Raw genomic sequence first — 15,343 nt, 5'->3', positions numbered from 1 at the left:
GGCTCTTTAAGTCGCCAACTTTGAAGTGGCATCTGGCTTTTTAAATGTTTACAAAATAATATGATGGGGTAATCTCTGAAAGGCAAATCTGCTAATCTGAGTCCCCTTTCATAAGTTCCATGCCATAGGCATAGTGTGTACTTGTGCCTTGCTGCATCAGTATCTTGATTCGCAGTGCCTGCTCTACCAGTGGCACAGAGGCCCTCTAGAAAGCTGCAGTGACACCCTAGTCTCTGCAGCGCAGGGGCTCCATTTAAAATATGCCCGGCTGTTCAAAATAATACATAACCCTGAAGATCTTGTCCTGGTGGCACATAAAACTGCAAATATAGGCCATACCCGAATTAGGGTATGGTGACCAGCATCTTTCAGAGTTATCCTAGCCACATTAAATTGATTTTGCACTTGTCGGCCCTGCGGGCCCAGTTCAGCTGTGTAAGGATTGTGTATTCCTCCCAGACAATGCCCACCCCTGTCCACTGATGGGACTAGCCTTGGGGGATTGCTTCTCTTTTTTTTCCTTTGTAAGGGTAGGTAACGCTCTTCCCCCAGGAAAGCCACTCCACAGGACGCTGGCCTGGGAACGAAACCAAGAAGCATTCCCATTCAGAGAGCCAGGTGAGAGGGGAGGAGATGGAGTTGGAGTGATCCAGAGAGGGGTCGGCACAGTTTTTGGAGTGTTCTGCTATCTTGATTCTATCTGCCTCTCTTTCCTGTCCCCTCCATTTCCCCTGGAGCCAGATACTTTGGATGCGACATCTGAAGAGCAAAGTCCACTCATTTCTAGGGCAGGGATTGGACCCCTAAAGCAGGCTAGCTTTCGTCCAAACACTTGGGGTCATTTGCCTGTAAAAGAAGGTCTCCCACAACTTCTTTTAATCATTTTGAACCATCCTAAAGATTTTTAGACCCTGCTAGGAGAGCTGTCCTCTAAAGTCCTCCAGTTGTGAGGTGGATGTAGGTGTTCCAAAGGCAGAAGCAAGCTTTGTCCCCTAACCATCACCAGGGACCATTGGGGGTGACCTGCTGCTGGAGCACGACCTCCTCTCTGCCAGCCACAGTACCCATGACCTCACTTTGTTGGAGGACCACTGCAATTGTGTGCCAGCCTCCCCTGTGTTTGGGAGCACGAGAAAATGACTCTTGTCCCTAAGCCCCTGGATTGGGACTTGCAGCACCCACAGTTGCCAGGACAGCTGGGATCCTAGTGTTTTACGCGGTTGAACTGCATGGATCATGTTTCATGAACTGTTCAGTGCATTTGAACCAGCAGTACCTGCCATTTCTGCCTTTTTGGTCTCTCCCGATCTTCGCCCAGTGCCAAGAAGTCTGGTTCGGCAGTGCCAAACCGATTAATTACCCATTATGCTGTATCTACTATCTTTGGCTATGCTATGCTCTTTCTTCAGGGGTGGGTTTTGTGTAGTGTTTTTCTAGTTAGTTATTAGTGTACATGGTGTGTTTTAATTAAAGTGTTTATATTTTATCGATCCTTGAGTGGACATTATTTTATTTTGGACTGGAATACTTCACTCCTTGGGCTGCTACTGAACCACATTCACACCCCTCTTAAGAGTATAGTATCTCCAACTTCTATATAAATTCAGCCTAATCAGAACAATGTAGCCTACAAGAACGCACTGACGTCTCTCACCACTAACCCTACTAAAACGTTTAATTTTCCTACTAACGCACCGCTCCACCACCAAATATAATGCACACATACCATCACCACCACAAACTTGAAATCGCACAGCATAGTGCACACCGCAGCCGATCGCTCAACCCAAACACACTAAATCTCCAGCACCACACCCATAGAGACACAAACAATCCTATACAGACCACACACTAATCACCAAACCCGTACCATCTACAAGCAAACCGTAAACAGTGACATTTTATTTTCTGGACTGATTCTACCATGCAACAAAAGCTCTCTTGCGCTCTCCCTCTCAAAGCCACTAACTAACCCTCCCTTGTTAGGGAGAATTTTCATTTGTGCTAATTTTCTCCCACCTTAGAGACCCCCAGCTCTTTTGCTGGATTTAGGACTTTTTAATTTTAACTCCAAATTGAATGGGACCTTTTTCCCACTCCCTCTTGTGTTGTTCCCTGACTAGGATTATGTTTTCACTAGTTTTCGAGTGTGACAGACTCCATAGGCATCTGCTTTTTGTATAGTGGCATACAGCACCCTCAGTGCAGTGTCACTGAGAAGTCCTTTGGATTTCTCTTAAGGTTTAAGTCCCTTTTCTTGGGTGAACTACTGTTCCCAAGAATGGTAAGGTGAAATTGATCAAACTTACCCTTTTACTTTGTAGGTCCAGCACACACCATCTTATGTGGAGTGTAGCAGCCCCTTATCCTACTTTCTCATGTAACATTTTTTGTTACTGTCACTAATTTAAATGGCTTGTGGCAGTGGTTTATTTTTTACTACCAGTGAGCACCCATTTTATCTTTGTAAGGTTTTTCTTGGCTTTTACTCTGTGCATTGAGACAGGTTTGAGCCCTTTGAGTGTTTTGCATTTGGCGGGCTTCATCTCTGAAGCCCGCCTCTGACTCTAGTGTGTCTGGAAGGGCAGGAAGTGAGGGAGGATCCCGAAACTCCCCTGTCCTTTGTCTCTAGGTGTGCCTGAACGAAACCAGTCCCGATTGGTCGGCTGGCTGTCCAGGAAGGACAGCCACCCAGCTGTGTGATTGACATCCTAGGGCTGTGAATGAATGAGAACAATCTTAAAAAGGCAAGGTTCTTGGGACTACAGCTAAAGTAGACCACTGGAAGAAACATCCAAAGAAGAACATGTGAAGAGAAGCCCGCTGCAACCTCTTGAACCTCGAAGTGCCTGGTGAAGCCCTGCTGCTGTGCTTACTTCCTTTTTCGTATCCACAGAGGAGCTCCGGACGGAACGACTTTGCCCCTTGGACTGGTGGGACCAACTAACCCGTGACGAACTCCAGTTGGCGCAATCCGCGACTTGCTGTGCCTCTTCAGTCTTGCAGAAGCCCAATGCCAGGAGTCCAGTGTGCATAACGAGTGCAATGTCTTCCGCAGGACGAATCTGTCCAAAAGCTTCAACAGCCTCCAAAGGACACTCCAGAAGCAGGAAATGCCGACCCAGAGTCCCCTCACCAGAGTCCAGGACCGAGGGAGCAAGGAAAGTCCAACCAGGGATATTCGTTCTGCATCGGTGCAGTTTGCAAGGAGCTGAAACCACGAAGAACGGCTGAATCGAAGATCTGTAGCTGCCGAAGTCCTTTCCCGAGTACTGCCAGAGGAGCCTGCCAGACATCCTCCCTCTTGTCCCCACGACTGAGGCCCAGAAACAAGGGTCTGCTTGGCTGTAGCAAGACGGAATCCAGCTCACATTTACACCTCTTGAGGTAGGCCTGGCTGCTCAGTCACACTTGTGTAGTACGGACCTATACCAAGCAGATAAGTCATGTGTAGTCTCACACAGTGTGACTTCAACAATTCTTAACTAACATCCCTAACCCTACTTCCTTTTCAGATTCACCTGTGCGTCTGGAGACCATGACAATGGCAGCAGTGCGTGGTATAAAGCTCATTAACATAACGTAGCATAACAAAACTAAGTTGCATAAGCAAATGAGTATTTAGTACCTGCATAGACTCACCTTTACTGCGGCATGGTATCTTGTTGCAGTGCCGGACATCCACATCCTTTGCAGCAGAGTGGTTAAAATGATTGCAGTGTGACACTTTGATCATTTATTTCATCAATAGTTTTGCCTTCTGTTGTAGATCAAATGTGCAAATATTCTAAAGCAGTGAGGTTTGTCATAATATTGGAACTACAACTCTGTATTTGTGCCTATTTCTGGTGACTTGCATGTCTTATTTTCCTGCTTCTAGCTACAAAGTGTGCAGGGCAAGGAAATAGCTGCAGTAGCTGGTGCACTTGTCGATGCGGAGGCTCTCGTGGCACTCAAAGACCTGCTCAATAGAGTCAATTGTGATACTTTGTGCACGGAGGAGGTGTTCCCCAACTCTGGAGGCGGGTGAGTAAAAAAACGGCATTATGTAGAGATGTTTTTTTTCTTTGTATTTAAGTGAAGCTTAAAGACAATGTAACTGAGGTTTTGGAAGCTTGGTTCGTGTGTGCTACTGAAATTGGGCTGCAGTGCACAGGTTTAAATCAATTTTTGCCTCGGTGAGATGATGTTTTACTCTTCACTCCAATGGATAGGCGTTCAAACCTCACATTTTTCCTATTAACTCTCTTGTTTTAGTACTATAACAGTTTCAGGAGGGTGACTTTTTCAGTTTGGAGACCTGTCTTTTCTGAAAAATCTTTGCATGGTGCTAGTAGGTATAAACTGCAGTACTTTCTCCTCAAGAAGGCATGGCTCCACGCAGACAACTGTTTTCCCTACTTTTGAGTTCCATTCAGTCAATTACCTACTTAAGTTATGTTATTTCTTTTAACTGGGTTATATGGCTCCTAAACACTAAACAATTGGGAATGAAGCCATTTTTCATCTAACTGGTGGCAATTGAAGAGCACGTACTCTTATTTTCAAATTTTGCTTTTTATGCAAAATATACCCCTTTTTACTTAGTCATAGGATTTTTGGTAATTTTATAGAAAGTTCAATTTAAATGTTAATGAGCTATAAATCTATTTTATCTAGATCCCTATAGCAATTCCTTAACTATCTTTCTTGCAAATTTTAGCAGAATTCCTCAAATGTTCTTGAAATTTCACTAGCATTGATGGACGAAGTTCTGTGGCTTTCCCAAAGATATTTTTACAGAGCCCCCAGAAATAGTGCATTTTGTGGAAATGACTCCTAGAATTAAACATGTTTTTGTATAATATTCAGTATAATTACTCTTCATTCTGCAGAAGTAATCTTTCAGTACCTAACCCATACACCAGAACCTTGTTTTTCCTGTTTACACCTTTGTTAGGATGAATTTTTCAGCCCCACTAAGTGTTAAGCCAGAATTTCCATTTTGGGGATTCTAGGGCCACTTTTTTGGAGGCCCTCAATTTCTTGAGTTTTACCCCTGTCTTTTTCCATTCAACTTTCTGGTTTATAGAGAGACTTCTCCTGAAATCTCACTGCGATTACGTCACTTTATACCTTACTTAAAGTATAGGGTATTGCGTTTCACCCAACGCGCCCAGTGTCACGGCTGCCTCTTAGGCTCCCCATTTTTACCCTGGGGTCATTTTATCACTAAACAGGTTTTAGGGAGTAGGTTGGTGGCACATATACTTTAGTTTAGTACAAGCCATTTTACCACATTGGTAGCCCAATGTGCCTTTTTTGGTTGCCGTTGGGGTACCAGTGTGTTTTTTTAAATGCTAACTCTTGCTCGTTTTGTGTTTCAGGGCTTCCCTTTTTTCAGGTTCACCATGTGGTAAGCCCAACATGTTCATTATGACCAAATGGGATTTTTGTGAGCCCACAATGGCAGCTTCCATATTGGTCCTAACTGCTTTAGCCAGTATAGGTCCCAGGAGAATTACTCTCACTTTCTGTGGGAGAGGGGGCAGCTAAGACTAAGCGGCAGCCCTTCTGACCAGTATGGTTGGTCAGCTGACCCTTTGCCCCAGACCCTTTTTAGTGTTTGACTGGTTGGCATCTGGCTTGCCCCTTTATGCAAGGGTATTTAGGCTTGTAATGCCCCTGCTTCTTTCTTGCTTTCTTGTTCCTGTAAATTGGAGGTGGCAGGTTTACCGACCTGCTGAAGTCGTTCTTTCCATGCATCTTGTAGTTTTTGCCATTTTAAAGCCCTCCCTTGGTGAAACCTGCTAAGCACACTGCGGACCCTCCTTTTCTGATCAGGCACCCCACACCAGAAAGCCTGGTTGTTGAAGCAGCAAGAGTTTGTTCTAAAGCTGCAGCTTATTCTTCTACTCCGGCAGATAAAGAGGTTAGAAGAATTGACTCTTTCGGAAAGAGTGTATTTAGTGCAGGGAGCATGGCACTAAAATCAGCAAATGCTACGAGTGCCTTAGCTAAATACACACACACCTTCTCTTTCTCTCTTTTTCTCTCTTTCTCTTTCTCTTTCTCTCTCTCTCTCTCTCTTTCTCTTTCTCTTTCTTTCTCTCTCTCTTTCTCTCTCTCTTGCAGCAGAACACATTCCAGAGCAAGAGAAAAGAGAAGGCTTTTTAAGCCTCATACAAGATGGACGGGATGCTATTAAGGCAGTCTTTACAGTCAAGCCTAGATACGGTGGATTCAGTAAGCAGATCCATGGCTGCCAGTACAGTGCTTAGACACATGTATTGGTTAAGGAAACCAGGATTTTCTGTAGACCTACAGGCACGTTAGCTTGACATGCCGTTTGACACAACTTCTCATTTTGGAGAAAAGGCTGATAGAAGCCTGGAGGAAGTGCAAGGTTCTCAAGCTGCAGCAAAATCATTAGGGGCGGCAACTGCACAACCTCAATCTTCAGGTCAAGGTTGCAGAGGACATAGTTTTCGTTTTTATTCCTCCATCTCTAGAGGAAGAGGTAAATTCTCGCAAAGGGGCCAGAGAAGAGCGCCTCATGGAGGAGGAAAAACTTGCGTTCAGCACCCACAGCGTTACCCTCAGTTGCAGGTGCAGCAGCAAAATTACTCCCTCACCCACAAATCTGTTGTAGAAGGCAGACTGTCACCTCATCTCCGGAGTTGGCAAAGTATAACTTCGGACGCATGGGTGCTACAAACGGTAGCAGATGGTTACTGCCTTCCACTCCTAAAGAGACCTCCTGATTGCCCCCTGAAAACCTGACAAGCCTTAGTTCCAGATCCGCTCCTTCAACAGGAGATTCTCATCCTGTTGGAGAAGGGTGCAATAGAATTGGTACCTGCAGCAGAGAAAAATCAGGGTTGGTATTCACCCTACTTTCTAATCCCCAAGGATGGAGGAGTGCGACCCATCTTGGATTTCAGATGCTTGAAACAAGTTCCTCAGGAAGGACAAGTTCAAGACGGTAACTCATTTGCAAATCTTTCAGGCCCTTTGGCTCCAGGATTGGTTGGTGTCATTGGACCTTCAGGATGCTTACTTTCATGTGCCAATACATCTGAAGCACAGAAAGTACCTGAAGTTCAGTTAGTGGTTCTCATTATCCGTTTCGGGTTCTGCCATTCTTGCTCACCTCGGCCCTGAGGGTCTTCACAAAGTGTATGGCAGTGGTGGCAGCAAGTCTGAGGGAGGGGATTCACCTCTACCCCTAACTGGACGACTGTTGATCAGGGCTGTTTCTCCGGAACAGTCTCAGAATCATCTCAATCTTGCACCTGCCACTTCCTCCATGAGCTGGGCTTCTCCCTGACCTTCAAGAAGTCCCATATGACACATCACAGACGCTTCAATTAATTGGAGAAGTCCTGGAAAAGTTTTGCAACCCCTGAGGGCTCAACATCTCTTGCAGATGGTCCAAAAATTCCAGAGTGCCCAACGTCTTCCGGCATGCGACTTCCTAAGGTTGTTCTGCCTCATGGCATCCTGCATTTTTCTGTTGCCAGAACCCTGTCTAAGAATGAGATCCCTTCAGTGGGTTCTCAGATCCCACTGGTCTCAATTCTCCAGCAGAATGACGGACCTGCTTCAGGTACCAACCAAGGTCGTCCAGGATCTTCTGTGTGGGCCAGCCAAGAGAATGTGATAAGAGGAGAACCCTTTTACCAACCATGGCTTGAGACGACAGTTGACAGACTTCTCCCTCATAGGATGGGGAGCGCACATGAAATATCTTTCAATAAGCAGACATTGTTCTCAGTCGGAGTCAAGACCATATCAACCTTTTAGAGCCGAGGGCAATCAGACTAGCGCTGATGGCCTTCCTGCTCTCAATACAGAGGAGAAGTTTCCTGATAATGGCAGATAACAAAGTGGCCATGCATTGCCTCAACAAGAGAGGGGTTGTGGGAGGCCACTGCCCCTGTGCGGAGAGGCAATGCAGCTCTGGTTCTGGGCACTGAGCGAAGGAGTCACCCTTCTGGCAGTTCATCTAGCTGGATGAAGGAACACAGCCACACACTCTGAGCAGGCAGAGCATGATTTCCCACGAGTGGGAACTAGCTCAGGAAGTCCTTCTGGAAATCTTCGCCCTTTGGGGAACCCCTCACGTGAATCTGTTTGCGACCAGTGTCCACTGGAAGTGCGAGCTGTTGCTCCAGGGAATTTACCCAAAGAGGAGTTCTAGGGGACGCGTTTGTGGTGGACTGGGAGTTTCCACTTCTGTACGCGTTTCCACCGGTCCCTGTCATTCCTCATGTCATCAGGAGGTTGAGGAAGTTTGGGAAAACCATGATCCTCATTGTTCCGGATTGGGCCACGAGAAGGTGGCACCTGGACCTTCTGGAAATGGCCATCTGCCCTCCAATTCGTCTTCCCCAAAGAGAGGACCTACTCTCGCAAGAGGGAGGTTGCCTTTTTCAGCCAGAGATCAGGACTCTCAATCTCCATGCCTGGTGTCTGAAAGGGTGAGATATAAGGATTGGGACCTTCCGGAAAACGTATTGGAAGTGTTTCTTTCGGCTGGGTGACCAGCAAACCAATCTCTGTACAACTGCCTTGGGAATAGATTTCCCAGCTGGTGCAGGGAAAAGAAAATGGACCCTTCACATGTTCGTTTGTTTTTTTCTTGCTCGATCATCTCATTCTGGATTGCAAGTGGCCATGGTGAAGGGCTACTTAGCGACACTATCAATCTTTAAGAGATCTCCAGATGAGGGATCGTATTTCAAAGTGCCAATTGTGATATAATTTCTTAAAGGCTTAATAAACTTATTTCTGCCTATGCCCTTCATCGTACCATCATGGGATTTACATCTAGTACTAAGATGTCTTATGGGAGCCCTGTTTGAGCCCTTACATTAGTGTCCTTTAAGGATGCTCACCATAAAAATGACCTTTTGAGTAGCCATCACTTCTGCCCGTAGGGTAAGTGAGCTACAGGCCCCCTCTTCCAAACAACCTTTCACGTCCTTTTCCAAGGACAAGGCCATTCTAAGGGTTAATTCCTCTTTCCTTCCGAAAGTTGCGTCGGAATTTCATCTTCCACAACGTACCGTGTTCCCATCTTTTTATCCACCTCCTCAGCCATCAAAGGAGGAGGAGAGACTACATTGCCTGGACCCTAAGAGGGTACTAAGCTACTACTTTACAAGAACAGCAAGTATTTGTCAAGATGTTCAGCTTTTCATTGGTTACACCAGTCAAAGATTAAGCTTGGCGGTCACAAAACAATCTCTAGATGGATTGTCATGTGCAAACCAGAATGTTATTCTTTGGCAGGCAAAGGCTCGCCCGATGGTTCAAGGGTACATTCCACTAAAGGGGTAGCTGCTTCCCCAGCTCTGGAAAGTTGTGTACCAGTGAGGGACATTTGCAGAGCGGCAACCTGGAAGTCCCTTCACTTTCTGTAAATATCACTGTGTAGATTCTTTGTCAGGATAGGAAGCCAAATTTGGCAAAGCAGTCTTTCATAATATAAACAGGCATATTCGTTCCACTCACCTCCTAAGTCAAACTGCTTTGGGAGTCTATCAAATATGAGGAATATTTGGGAGGACACAATCCATTCGAAGAACATGTTACCTGTGGTAACGTTCTTTCGACTTGATGTTCCTCCCACATATTCATCGGCCTCCCATCCATCCCCTTTCGCTTGCCAAGAATTTCTGTGTCTTGTCTTACACCTTACTTTCTCGCAACATCAAGATTGTCTCCTTCTATTCCACTTTGTAAACACACTCAGATATAAGACATTGCCCAGTTGTTTTATATATAAATTGAGTTTAATTAGTTATTTCTTAGCCCTTGGTGATGACACGTGTTTCGGCTCAATGCGCCTTTTTCAAATTGGGGCTCATACTTTGTTTTTGTAAATGAACAGATTGGAAGTTAGGTAAAACATACCAGTCCATAACATAAATGGAAACATAGTTAAAAAACACACATTTGTTACATCACAAAATTGTTTCGCAAAAATCATTGACAAAAATACACAGATTGAGGGTTGGAGTACGGGAGGATTAACGGGATTAATTGAAAAGATATAAAATAGCAAATCAAAAATCAAAATAAATGGGAGAAAAACAAATGAAAAAGTCAAATTCGATTCACATTTCTTAATGTTCTGGTTTGTCAAATTATTCATCCCTAATTCTTATAGTTCACTTCGCAAGACTTTTTATATATAAATTATTACCTTATTTTGTAGTCTTGGTTAGAGTCCTCATAGGCAGTTTTGAATTAAGAGTTAAATCCCTGTTGGTAAATTAAATGTGTAACCATTTCAGATACATTTCTTAGTATTGAATATAATTGTACCTTTGTTATTACATTCCCTATTTCTTAATCACTTCGGCAGCCATTTATATCCAAATCCGAATCTAACACTTTGCAGGGTGCCTTGCCTGTGTGTATATTCTTTAAAATATGCACGATTTCCTTTAGTGACAAGAAACAAACATAACGGTTCTAAATTCTAATAGTCTGTGTCTTAGTATGCCACGTCTGCATATACTTTTATATACACATGTTTACGTTTTAGAGATGTAATCTGAAATCGTGGCACGGTTCGGATCGATGCGCTCGCATTTTGTCTGTGCCAGACCCCTTCCTATCAGCCTACTCGTATGATAGTTGTTCCCGGATTGTACATATTTATCCACATCCAGACAAATATCGATAGTCCCTTACCTTGATTCCATCGGTTCAGGGTCTTGCGCGTCAGCTGAGGTTCGGGCTCGAATTGCGTCCTCTTGGTGTATAATCACTACTCGGCATTGACAGGGCAACACTAACACTTAAGACCCTTCTTAGTGTCTATTCTCGACACCTTAGCTTGGACGCCATCTTTTGGTAAAACAAAACACTTGTTTAAATGATTCTCTATATAGACACTCCCAATAGTGCATGAACCTACCTAAAGTGAACAAATTCGTAATTTATATTTCATTCAACATCATAACAGACTTCTTAGCGAGATGAGTATAGTGCCCCTATTTTAAATAAATCAGTTTAATTAGAAATCATCTTGTACTTAGGCATAATTGTGATGAGATTTTAAAAAACAATCGTTTATTATACATCTGTTTAAGTGCTATCTTGGAAAAAACATTAGTTTCATTGACGCTGTTGTGATTGAATCAAGTTTACTCATAGAAACGGACAATTAAAGCGCAAACCATTGCCTGATAAAATATAATTCAGTTGAACCTCTGTTTGTTCAGTTAAAATGTCATAGAAATATATATGGAAGTTACTACGAAAAGGACACCATCTCATTATCGGAGTTGAGGCCCGCAACTGTGGTATTTAATTTACAAATTATTCTCACTTCTGCCTGTCGAAGCGCCTTTTCTCTATTGCCACCTCTTTTGCCAATGCTGACCTGTTGAAGTCCAATAAATCTAATGTCCGATTTATTCTCCATTTGGTGTGTCCTTTGCCAGTGCAAGGCTAAAGGGAGTCTCGGGTCTTGACTCCATCTTCGCCAAATGTTCCCTGATGCGAGTTCGCAGTTCCCTAATGGTACTGCCTATGTATACTTTGTTACATACACATAGTATACCATAAACCACATACTTATTTTTTGACAGTTTATTACTTGATTAATGTTAATCTCTTTTCCATTGTTGTCCGAAAACCTGCTAGTTCCTTCATGTGCAAATTTGCACATGGTTCAATTGCCACATTTTAGAAAAACCCTTACTTTGTGGTTGCAGCCATGTCAGCTTAGTTGGGTCCTTGATATCCGGTAGTAGTGATGGACTAAGTTTATTTTTCAATGTTTCTGCTCTTTTGAATATTATTTTGGGTTTGTTGCCCACGTGGTCTCTGATATTTTCATCTAACTTCAAAAGATGCCAGTGTCATGTCAAAATGTTGTTGATCTCCCTATGATTGCTACTGTATTTCATCACAAAACACAAACTTTCAGAAAAGAAATGGAAGTTAATTCCACACTTGATGCCAATAGCTACCACCAAAAATCAACAATTTTCATTATCCCTACGGGAGAATTTGTGTGAGCAAGGAGAAACTGTTTGGCACAAAATACCTTTGATCAGGAATGTACACTCCTTAAATCCAGATTTCTAGAAAGAGGTTACACGGAAGACTGCGTCAAACGAGCCTACAAGAAGAGCAACAATTTGACACAAGAGCAAACGCTAGCACCCAGCAGAAAGAAAAAAGATATGGAGCAACGATTTGAAAATGGGTTTTGTGATGAAATACAGTAGCAATCATAGTGAGATCAATAAAATGTTGAGAAGACACTGGCACCTTTTGAAGTTAGATGAAAATATCAGAGACCACTTGGGCAACAAACCTAAAATGATATTCAAAAGAGCAGAAACATTGAAAAATAAACTTAGTCTGTCACTACTACCGGATATCAAGGACCCAACTAAGCTGACATGGCTGCAACCACAAAGTAAGCGTTTTCAAAAATGTGGTGGCTGCACCATGTGCAGATTTGCACATGAAGGAACTAGCAGCAGGTTTTCGGTCAACAATGGAAAAGAGATTAACATTAATCAAGTAATAAACTGTCGAACTATGTATGTGGGTTATGGTATCCTATGTGTATGTAACAAAGTATACATAGGCATTACCATTAGGGAACTGCAAACTCGCATCAGTGAGCATTTGGCGAAGATAGGGAGTCAGGACCCAAGACTCCCTTTAGCCTTGCATTGGCAAAGGACACACCAAATGGAGAATAAATCAGACATTAGATTTATTGGACTTCAACAGGTCAGCATTGGCAAAAGAGGTGGCAACAGAGAGAAGGTGCTTTGACAGGCAGAAACGAGAATAATTTCTAAATTAAATACAGCAGTTACGGGCCTCAACTCCGATAATGAGATGGTGTCCTTTTTGTAGTAACTTCCATATATATTTCTATGACATTTTAACTGAACAAACAGAGGTTCAACTGAATATTTTATCAGGCAATGGTTTGCGCTTTAATTGTCCGTTTCTATGAGTAGACTTGATTCAATCGCAAACAGCGTCAATGAGACTGTTTTTTCCAATATAGCACTTAAACAGATGTTTAATGGACTATTGTTATTTTAAATCTCATCACAATTATGCATAATTAAGTACAAGATTTCTAATGAAATTGATTTATTTAAAATAGGGGCACTATACTTATCTTGCTAAGAAGTCTGTTATGATGAATGAAATATAAATTACGAATTTGTTCACTTTAGGTAAGTTCATGCACTATTGGGAGTGTCTATATAGAGAATCATTTTAAACAAGTGTTTTGTTTTACCAAAAGATGGCGTCCAAGCTAAGGTGTCGAGAATACACACTAAGCAGGCATTTAAGTGTTAGCGTTGCCATGTCAACGCAGAGTAGTGATTATACACCAAGCGGACGCAATTTGCGCCTCAGCCGACGCGCGAGACCCTGAACCGATGGAATCAAGGTAAGAGACCATCGATGTTTGTCTGGATGCGGACAAATATGTACAATACCGCAACTACTATCGGCAGAGTAGGCCAATAGGAAGGGGTCTGGCACAGAGACAAAATGCGAGCGCATCAATCCGAACCATGCCATGATTTCAGATTGCATCTCTAAAACGTAAACATGCTTCTGATGTTTGTTAATCTGCTTAGAATCACATGCTGTGCATAGTCCGACATCCAGTGGTCACTGCAGAGTATTGCATTTTGTTTTTCGTAGTCGAAAAGGGGACGTCGACAAGGCGTGTCTGTAACACTGTCCCTATAGTGACGTGCAGTGTACCCACAACCCCTCACGCGTCGAGGTCCCTCAGATTGTTTTTTTCCGCCCAGTTACTGGTCGCCTTTATGCAGAGCTCCTTGAGAGACATTGCGAAATCATTTCCTCGACCCTTGGTTGTTTATTATTAACAACTAACACATAGATCCCTCCCTCGACGTAGCTGCCAAGCTGTTCTCCGCCGAGCAAGATCTTCGACGGAGGGACGAGCGGAGGAGATCCTTCGGCGCTGCCGAACACGTGGCCTGGCCTCGCCGGCCTAACACAGTAGGGAGAGTGGGGTTGTTGGTCATTTCTTTGTTTCACTCTGAGAATGTCTTTCTCTTTCCCCTCCCTCTCTTTCGAGGTCGTAATCACATTTCATGCCGTCAGCGATGGAGAGGACACCCTTTAGGTTTTGCCCGCGTTGCAAGGGCAAGTTTACCTGGAAGGACAAGCACAAACGGTGTAACCGTTGCTTGCCCCTCGATCACAAAGAGGATGGCTGTGCGGCCTGTAAGTTACTTAAACCCAAAACTTTAAAGGACCGCAGGGTCAAAAGGTGGGCAGCCTATGCGATGTCTAAGTCTGACTCCTCGCCAGCTTCCGCCGCCGCATGTGATGAGGACAGTGATTACACGGCCGCCGCAACGGAGGTTGTAGACCTCTCGAAGGAGCGTTCCCGCTCCTCGTCGTCCGTCCCCGGCCCCGACAAGCCCGGCTCACGCCCCGCTTATGGGAATGAACACCCCGGCGACAAGGACGCACACAGAAAAACACAAACACATACCCCACGGCACGCGTTCGTTGAAGACGAAGGCAGCCATAGCGTCAACGGAGGCGTTGGGTCCACCGGCGTCTTCCGCCGACCGTAAGGGTCGCAAGTCCTCCCCGCCACCGCTTCGGCGACTGGGTTTTCTGTAGATAAGGGCGCTAACCCCAAATCCTCAGGGGACGCGCCTCGCAAGAGTGCGTACGTTGCCAGTAAAGACTCTGCACGGCCTAGCGCGACGGCGAGCGATCCCTCGACGTAGAAGCTGATCGCCGAAAGCCTTGCGCGTATAGCTTCTAAAGACGGCCAGAGACGGACGGCGGGTGATACGTCGAAAACCGCTCACAAGGACAAAAACGCTGAGGACGCCAGAGGGTAGGCTGGGACAGCTCCCACCATCGACAGAAGACCCTAGCCAGCGAGAAGGTTTCTCGGAAGGCGAAGGGACTCTATATCTTCGAGGCTAAGGGACACAAATAAGCAACTACAGGGAGAGGAAACTCCCTTTTCACTCCCAGACAGCTCTGGCCTACCTTACTGGACTGTAGAGAGGTTCCAGTCATGTATGGACAAGCTAGACAGGTTCATGGCCATCCCAGAAAATAGGACATCCAAGAGGCCCAGGGAGGTACTCCAGGAGGGGCCATGGGCTAAATACCTGAAGCTCTTTAACCCCTACAGGAAGACATGAACTCTTACGACCTCACTGAAGAGGACTCTCGCTTCCAGTTAGAGGATGAGTTTGTGAATAATGAAGACCAACAAGAAGGTGGTTTTCAGGATGAAACTAACATAGGTGAGGAGGGCTACGAGGAGGACCCAGGTGAAGGTGGCTCACAG

General features: G+C 44.5%; 1 protein-coding gene across 3 annotated transcripts in view; it reads left to right on the top strand.

The window, feature by feature from the left end:
- NDUFS1 (NADH:ubiquinone oxidoreductase core subunit S1) overlaps nt 1–15,343 on the top strand; it is a 1,009,292-nt gene that overhangs the window by 458,579 nt on the left and 535,370 nt on the right. For all 3 annotated transcript variants that reach the window (XM_069615565.1, XM_069615566.1, XM_069615564.1), the window contains exon 11: nt 3,881–4,026. In XM_069615565.1, the coding sequence (XP_069471666.1) occupies nt 3,881–4,026 (146 nt within the window). The remainder of the gene's footprint in view (nt 1–3,880; nt 4,027–15,343) is intronic.

This window comes from Ambystoma mexicanum, chromosome 9 (assembly GCF_040938575.1).
Source record: "Ambystoma mexicanum isolate Mex_15411 chromosome 9, UKY_AmexF1_1, whole genome shotgun sequence".
Lineage (NCBI taxonomy): Eukaryota > Metazoa > Chordata > Amphibia > Caudata > Ambystomatidae > Ambystoma > Ambystoma mexicanum.
This window is presented reverse-complemented; position numbering and strand designations above follow the sequence as displayed.